General features: G+C 31.0%; 1 protein-coding gene across 1 annotated transcript; it reads right to left on the bottom strand.

The window, feature by feature from the left end:
- Positions 1-2,369: 2,369 nt before the first annotated feature.
- LOC114419505 lies at positions 2,370-6,437 on the bottom strand. Its single transcript, XM_028385185.1, has 2 exons — positions 5,961-6,437; positions 2,370-2,881 (listed from the first exon to the last, which is right to left on the bottom strand). The coding sequence occupies exons 1-2, from the start codon at positions 6,258-6,260 to the stop codon at positions 2,690-2,692; spliced, it is 492 nt and encodes a 163-aa protein (XP_028240986.1). The 5' UTR covers positions 6,261-6,437; the 3' UTR covers positions 2,370-2,689.
- Between the last annotated feature and the right edge of the window lie 3,042 nt (positions 6,438-9,479).

The raw sequence follows: 9,479 nt of genomic DNA on the forward strand, positions 1-9,479 counted from the left end.
AATTAACAAAATGAATGTTCACTTAATAATACTAATGAGTTGAGGCAGTGGGTACAACTTCTTATGTGCATCCTCTGACAATTATTGGGCCAAGTCCATTAACCAAAAGTCCATCTATTATTCGATGGCTTTTTCATGATATCATATTTAAGATCAGAGGACTATGTGTAGTCTAGTTAACCATGAGCTGACCTAATAGTGACCTGTTAGGTCGATCTTTCAATCAACATTAACTAACCTCAAGGGATCGACATAGGACCTGTCGCACTGTTTAAGCCTTAACACACTTCAGTGCTCGAGGCTGGATGGTTATTTATCCTCCAGTTTACTGTGGGCCGACCAAATAACAACTCACAGATATTTACCACATTTTATTCTTAGCTCCTTCGTGCTTTGAGATTGGGGAGGTGTTTCCTCCAATTGTCATTGGGTCGAGCCCAATGATTAGTCCAACAGGTCAATTTTTTATCAACACAGTATATAATGCAGGATGCACACCTTGGTGTCATAATTAATCTTTAATCTTGATAATTGAGAGATTTTATCTAATCACATCTTATCCCCAAGAATTACAGAGATAAGATATTATTAGATCATAACCTATGGTGATTTCTATAAAAAGCCTAGGCTTGACTTTGAGGAAAACAAATTAGTGAAATTACACACTTTGATGCTCTAGGTAAGCACATCCCGAAATAGTTTTGTTACATTCTCCATCGTGATTATGAGGTTTACCATGCAACTTCTAGTACTTCTTTCGGATTTGTTGAGTAATACGTATACCACATGGCACTCTTCTTTTCCACTTTTTCCTAATCTCAACATTTAGAATATTCATCCATTATGGCTAAACTTTTAATAGATGGTGTATCCAACATTAAGTTCCTTTTAATCTCCTCACTTCGCACAATAGCAACCACCTCATCATATGATAAAATAAAACATCTAGTTTCTCAAAAATTTGAATTCTTACCCAGTCAAATTAAGAGTTTAGTCCCACAAAAGGTCATAGACCCTATCTCTTTCGATAAAATCTTTAAGGACCATTGAATCTAGATTTACACTTAGTCTTTATCATCCTATAAGGATCCAATTCCATTCATAAAGATTTTAATAGATTGGCATATTCTGTAATAGGTTTATTCTCTTGCTTTGTTGTAACTATTTTCACCTTCAGATCATATACATGGGCAACATTTTTAGCCTTTAAATAGATTTGATTTATTGCATCCCAAATTTCCTTCACGGGCAACATCTTTAGCCTTTGAATAGATTTGATTTATTGCATCCCAAATTCCCTTCATCGTTCTAAGAAACATACATTGATTTTTTATAATCTCATGTAATATATCTGTTCTACTACTTGTCAGGGGACTGAGTGTCCGAGTTTACCTTTTCTCCCTTTAACATGATATGAATAAGTTGAGACCATTTTCAATATTTTGTTTTGTTTTGTCGATGGGAATCCTAAATACTCTATAAATCTCTAAACTTGAGAATTCTCTCCTTAACTAAATGGATTCACTATATCTTTTTCCACAGGAACCCAAAATTAAAATGAATGAAAAACAAACTACTCTTTCACACAAAAGAAAGTTCAGAGCCAACTCAACATAAAGCAAGAAAAAATATTAAAAAAACGAATGATCACATTCTAAAATTTTGTATATCAAAACACATTCTCAAGATTCTTTATTTAACGGACTAAACAACACAAAACTACTATTCTTTGTTTGATTTTAAAAGTGACCATGAAACAATTAAAACTCCTCATTATGCGAAAATATGAAACAGGATCATTTTATGAAGTCTTATCCTTGCATATGCAAAACTGTTTATGAATTCAGTCTCATAACCAATTAGTCACCAAGACATAACTTTACCATTATACCAAGGCTCACCCTCACCATGAAACAATTAAAGCAGAAAAAATAGAACATTAGGAGAAAAAAAAAAACATTATCAAACCAAGATAATTCTTTTTAATCCGCATACGATTACCATCACCATTATTGTTCTAATCATTGTTTCCATTCTATACTCTGAATAGTAGAGAATTTGAATTTGCATTGTTCTATTTAATACTTGTGCGTAAAAAATCAAACACCATATAAAACAAAGTAGTTTACGTTGCATATCAACCAGTAAACGAAAAATTGTGTCGTGACTCAGTCGAATTGTATTGATCTACTTCTAAAGTTTCAATGGACATTAAAATGCACTCTTTAGTAAACATATAACCCAAGTTGGATTGTGGATCTTCGCGTCTTACTTTCTATTATTAATCATAAAGAGATATATTCCTAAGAATACTACATAATATGAAGATCTTTCGAAATTAATGTGCAAGAGAGGAAGCTGAGAGAGGATTTACCCAGTTGATGGGGGTACAATATTAAATCTATTGATAATTGATTTACACAGGAAAACCCCCTGAAAGCTTTTCATGATTTGTGGACAAGAATTGGGAAGGCACATATGGACAGAAACAGACCATTTACTTCAAAGACAATGGATATCTAATTGCCAAACCCGTTTTGCCTAAAACTAAATCCTATTTTACATGTCATAAACTGTAAAGAGAGCTCCAGAGGTAAAAATGGATGGAAGGCAAACCCCAAGAAACAGTCTACTCTTCACAGAAAATGAATCAAGCCCTTGATGTAATATGCAGAACTTTTGTCTATATTCAAATCTCTAAGACTTGGTTGATAGTAGTAGTAGGGAGGGTGTTGGAAGAGGAACAAGGTAATGTGTTATTATTATGCTGATGAGAAGGCCAAGAAATCCGTTCTGGGCAACATGGAGCAGGATGTGCAATAAATGTAGGAATCTCATCTCCAGGCATTAGTACTGAAACACCACTGGCATATACACTCATCTGCAAAAATAAGTAAACCAGGGTGAAATTCATGTATAATTAATACAAAAATGAAGTTATCTCCTGCAATAGATTAGTCAAATTTAGGGATTCAGTATGTGTAAGATGATTGAAAAAAGTTGTTATACTGTTATACTATAAGTGGACTAGAAATCTAACCGTTGTCCACTGTAAACTTTCAGAGGAAAGCAACAAATGCTTCTATGTCTAAGGATGTGGTTTAGCAAGATCTTATTTTAACAAGCTTTACCAGCTTATATAAATAAGTTAAGAAGAACTTACTAGAGTCATAAGTTATTTTTATAAATATCAAATAGATTATGTATAAACTCTTCCAAACACCCCTTAAAAGCATTACCTTTAGCATCATAACAGAATACTACTATAATGTATTATCAATGAACATGAGATATATAACAGGGCTAGGCTTTTTAGACTATGCAATCATCTAGCTGGTGTTCATACACATTATGCATGTAGATATAGTAACTTGCAACAGCTGCATTACTATTTTCTAGTTTGACTTCTCAACACAAAAAGCAAATTCACCAAGAGGGCCTAGTCAAGAAAAACAGAAGACAGTAACATATCAGAAAGGGGAAAGCAATTGATTAATAATTGACATTATCACCCATTTTTAGCTGAAGATTCGATCAGGTTAGCTGATAATGACGGCTTTACCATGTAAAGAAAAGAATGCTATCAGTTACAGATAACATTCCACACAATGTCAGACAAAGCAAGGCAGGTGTGGATCTAAGATGCAAGCACACAGGGAAAGCGAATTGGTCAGTGTCATTCACAATTTTTTTATAGAAAAAGTGGCTAATATAAGTGTAGGTAAAACAACATAGAGCCACCCAAATTGACTATTATTGAAACTTGAACAGAATTTTACTGTGAAGTGGTTTGCATCCAATGCTAAACTTATAAACTAACATCTAGCTAGTGAAATATATCCCATCAGCCATCAAAGAGATTATATTTTACTGTAATAGATTCACTAGGTTACACAGACACTTTTCCTAGACTCCTAGTGGCCCTCATTTCTGTATACGATGAAATGAAATAAAGTGATAAAAACAAAAGCATTTACATCATATATTTGACAAAAATACATTATATTATACAAGACAATAATATAAACATACAGAAGAGACATATGGATCCACAGAAAACAAAGCATAGTAATTGCAATCGGATTTAAAAAGTCAATGTTCGGCACATAGAACATGTTGACACCTTTCAATAGTTAGTTATAATTAAAGGACCTTGGTAATAAATACCGAAAAGACACTAGTAGAAGAAATGAAGAATCAATAAACAAAAGATTTTTTTTATTAAAAATCACAATAAGATAATATTAGAAATTATGATGGAGTGTGTTGATAACTATTTTCTATAAAGAAAATGATTTATTAACCTGGTATTTGAGTGTTTCAGATCACTTGGTACCAAGGCTACTAGATTAACAATTCAAGAATCACATGCTATATTTCTACTTTTCTGTGTGATTCATCATCTCTAATCCAATTTCCTTCTAGGTATGGTTTGTTACAGAATTGTGAAGCTAGCTTTTATATAAAGAAAATTCCAACACGGTCTCTGACTACTATCATTACATAAACAATAAAAAGAATATCCGTCAGAAGCCAAAGTGCGTGGACCATTTTCACACCAAAGTCCATATTCTGTAATCTATATCCCATTAACACATTATACGGAGATCCCCCTACGTTGATGAAAATGCCAAAAAAGTAAGCTATTAAATTCTGGATTAGTTCCTTTCAAAATAAATTTTTTGAATTAGTTGATGAGGGAGCTTTTCTCTCCAAAACCTCATTGACCAAAATACTAGAGAATCATTAAATAGTTTTGATAAAAGGTGAAAAAAACAAATCCATTAATGTAGACAGTGTCCTAATAAAAAAGTTGTGCCCTACCACCGAACTGAGATTGGATAAGTAGGTGGGCCAGGCATGTTCCACCGAAGGAATGGCACAAGGCAGACAACACAATTGTTACAAGGTACTGGTTCATCATAAGATGCTACACTACACTACATTAAAAAAAACAAAAAATATTAAAGTTGGTATAAGCCAAGAAGATATATATGTAGAATAAAATACAATATACCATGTGGTTACTTTATTTCTCTATTGTAGCATACAAGACTAGCATTTAAACTTTGACCAACTGTCTGAGACCACAAACACCACCCGCCACACACGGTTTCATCAAAGATTTTGGAGCGGATGAACAACAAGGACAATGTGTGGGTCTCTAGTCTCAACTTTAATCACAAAGATTTACAAGGACTCGTGGCAAGGGACCAAGTGTTGAGTAGAAAGCTTCCATGGAGGACCATCTCCTCATAAAACTTACATGACAACACAGTTCACTCACAAATCATAACCAAGATAATTGACACAACGTGCAAATGCAGAATGAAATCAAACCTGGTGGGATTAACTTTAAGATATTAAATTCACTTTCCATTAAAGAAAAAAAATAGTTGGATTAGTCAGTGCTAAATTCAGATTTTACAGAAGGGAAGTCAGGGAATTAAGAATTTAAGATTAACCACCATAGCAAAGTAGCAAACTATTAGTACATATCTTTACCAAAGAAAATGCATAAACATTTAATAATTGAAAAAAAAAAAAAGAGCTACTATGAAAACCTCTAATGGCAGAGCAAAATTGTTGGGAATTCCAACATTGACGACTGATATGATTAACATTTGGAGTTAAGTTCAAATCCATATTCTGAGAATGATCAAGTAAATATAGAAGATGGTGGTGATTGAGATGATAAGCACAAACACAAAAAACACTATGAAATTAAAATAAAACACCACAGAAGGAAATTATTAGAAAACATAACAAAAAGACAAGTAAATTACAGAAACGCCCAAGATCCAGCACTCCGAGAGCAATTAAAATAAAATAAAATAAGAAAATGAGAAAACTCCCCAAACACGCTCCAACAAGGAAAAAACAACTTTTAGCACGAAAAGGTGGAGGCTTTAACCTTGGAACGAGGGAAATTTTCACTTTTTTTAATGATATTTACTTACTTTTGGGGAAGCGTGAGCGAGTTTGCCGGAAAAGGCGATCTGGGCCTCGACGTCGGAGGGGCTGCGGCGGCGGCGGGCGGCGGCGGAGGGGGAGGAGAGTGGCTGCGAGGTGGGGCGGAGGAAGCGCTCGAAGATGGCCATGACGAGGAACATGGAGATGAGAACGGCGGTGGCGACGAAACCGAAGGAGACGGCGTTGACGGAGCTGTCGAAGTTGGTCCAATGCTCGTCTCTGTGGACGTCCAGAGGCGCACCGATTGGTGGCCACGCATTGGTGATGGTGTGGTCTTCGACCAGCATTGTTGTTGCAGTTGAAGCTTTGTCTTGTTCCGCTATGCTTGTGTTGTTGCCATTTTTTTGTGGCTTGTGAGAGAGAGTGAAGCTTGTTAAGACTTAAGAGTGTTACTCTGTTGAGCAACTGGAGGGGGTAGAGAGGAGAGGAACTGAACCTTGGAATTTGGATAGAGTATAGGACCTCTCCTTTTCTATATATATTTTTTAGAGAAACGATAAAACACCTCTTTCACAGTTATAATATAACTGATTTTTTCTTTTTTTATCAGGATGTTTAATCATTAATGATGTGTTTCGTCTCACAAACTTATCTATGTTTAAACTTAATTTTAATGAATTCATATTTTATATTAAATTAAATGCTTATTTTAACTTAGCCTTTATTAATGGGAGTTTATATCGATTAGTTGAAGTGTTATAATCACTTTGATATATAACTTTAATTTTTATTTTTATTGATAAAAAATAGTATTTGTTTGGTATAGGTGAAATAGGTAAAAAAGAAATGGAAAAAAAGAAAAGTGAGTGAAAGTTAATGTTTTATACTTTTCTTGGTAGAGTTGGAAATGAAGTGAATTTTTAGATAAATGTGATTAATTGTGCATGATTTTTTCTCAAATATGTGAAGAAAATAGGAGAAATGACAACATATGGAACATTTTGAAATCATATAGAATTAAAGAAAAACAAAAAGTGGTTTATAAATATTCATACTCTATTTCTCTTTCATATCTCTTAAAACAAACAACAATTATTTTCACTCTATTTGGAATGTTCCAACTTCAAATTCACTACAATGTTAAGATCATTGCATTTCAGATATTATTCACTTTAGCGTTGGTCTAAATCTCATAGTTTGGTCCTTAAAATGTGTCTTGGTAGACTAAGGAAGAAAAGTGTTTATAAACTACCATTAACTTTAATTGTTAAGCAATGTGAGACTATTTTGGTATTCCAAAACAATAGCCCCCCAATCTAGGCTAAGGGGTTAGAAGGCTTGTCAACCATCATAGGTGGTTTAGTCCTCTTTTTAATGTCAATGTTTCAACCTCAAGTATGTTACATCTCATTAAAGTTATTGTATACGAGATATTGTAGATATTGTCTGCGGGTTGGTCTCAATCTCATAGTTTTGTTCTTGAAATGTGTCTTAATGGGTTAAAGGACAAAGGTATTTATAGGTTATCATTGACTTTGACTCCTAAGTAATATGAAACTTTATGACATACCGGAATAAAATTTATCACATAAAAAGAGATTTAAATTTAGTTCAAACTACTATTTTAATTTGTGTATCATACAAGACAAATATTTGTTTATACATTAAATTTTAGGTTAAATTACTTCATAAGTCTCTAAATTATTTGACAATTTTGAAAAATGTTAGCAACATTTTCTTTTTTTGTGTGTGTGAATTAGCGACATTCTCTTTGATATTTTTTGTTTGTGTGTGAATTAGAGACATTCTTTTTGACATTTTTTGTTTAACACTTTTTAAATAGTTTACTAAAATTTGTTGAAAATCATCAACTATGATGGGTCATATTGTGAAATCAAGAGAATGATTATTAAATGAAAAGTGAAACAGGTAAAGTTAATAATTTCTAATAAATTTTAGTTAATAATAAATAAAATGTTAATAAAGTATCACTAGCATTCTTTGACAATTTTTAACTAGGTACCTAAACTTTTTTTTTTCAATTGGGTTGTTGAACATGCATGTATTTCTTTTTAAATTGGTTTCATTCATCTAACTGGTATTATAAAAAAATAATCACAAACACCTAATTAATTCCTAAATTCAATATTATCACCTCTGCATGTTTATACAAAGTATTCTCACTTTTTTAGACCTTTACAAGTTCTAAATCTAGTAGTCTTACTTTATTTTTTACATCTTAAATAAGTGAATAAGTTTTTTTTAGTAATTTGTAATGTTTTTTAAGACTACTCCATGTAGCATATTTGAAAACACTAATTTCTAAATTTTATATTATCCTAAAAACATTTATTAAATTATTTTACTCTTTTTTATATAAGGTAAAATTTTATTATATTTTTTTCTCTTATTCCACTCACGATTCACAAAGTAGGGTTTTATCATTTTTACACTGTTGCATTTAAGACAGGGATTCCTTATTTGTATCGTTTTTATTGCATAAGATATTAATAATAATATATAATAATTTTATTTTTTCTTCTTCTTATTATTTTTAAATCAACATACAAGAATTATGATGCCTACTTATAACTGGTTTGTTTTTACTTCATTTTAAATTTAATTGGAAATGTTTTAAAATATAGTATAAGATTTAGTATAATACATAATTGAAAAAAAAATACAATACTTGGTGACATTATTTTCAAGAGCTAAATAGGCCAAGTAATATTTTTGGAATCACATCGGCTATATACATTTTAATTATTCTTAAAAAAAATTAATATTAAAAGGTCTTTTCCTCTCTCTCAATTCTTATCTTTATATACTTTCAAACAATTTCTTTAATTTTTTTTTAAAATATTACCTTTACCTATTAAATTCAAACTACATTTCCTAATTATTATTTGAATCAGTGGTGAGTATTTCTATTTTAATTTTAAATATTTTATTTTGACTTCTATTATTTTAGTTATATTTAAATATAAAAATATCCATAATTTGGATAAGATGTTTATTGTATTTTAAAAAAATCTTTCTTAAACTAAATATGTTTTTATTTTTATTTACAAATTAATAATACATATTTTTTATAGTTTGAAATATACTTTTTTAAATTTTATTTAAAAAACATATATAATTTGCATTTTAGTGTGTATATTATACAAGATAAATATTTCTTCATATAATGAAATTTTATAATAAATAAATATTTTTAAAATATAAATTATATTTTATATTTATTGTAAAAAAATTAAATTTAAATATTCGTAAAGTGTTTGCCTTTTTACCTTCCATTTTTTGTTTTATGATAGCAGAGTCTCCAACGTGGGACATAGAAGTTCAGTAGCCAGTGGCCAGTATACGAGGTTAAGCTATCTTTCATCTTGATAATGACGTGTATTACAATGATGGACTTGGCTTTTATTATTTTTCGGTGGAAAGCTTATTTATATACAATCATCCATCAAATATTTAAAGAAGTTTTATTATATGTTTAGTTTAATTTATATAAAAATAATTTTTTTATAAAATTTTAGAGAACTTTTTATAAATAAAAGAAATCA

This window comes from Glycine soja, chromosome 7 (genome assembly GCF_004193775.1).
Source record: "Glycine soja cultivar W05 chromosome 7, ASM419377v2, whole genome shotgun sequence".
NCBI classification, from domain to species: domain Eukaryota; kingdom Viridiplantae; phylum Streptophyta; class Magnoliopsida; order Fabales; family Fabaceae; genus Glycine; species Glycine soja.

What these genes read in the sequence shown, in the direction of transcription:
- LOC114419505 (XM_028385185.1), bottom strand. Translation starts at nt 6,260, where the DNA reads ATGCTGGTCGAAGACCACACCATCACCAATGCGTGGCCACCAATCGGT. An exon ending in TCGCTCACGCTTCCCCAAAA is followed by an intron (nt 2,882 to 5,960) that starts GTAAGTAAATAT and finishes TTATTTTTGCAG; the next exon opens with ATGAGTGTATATGCCAGTGG.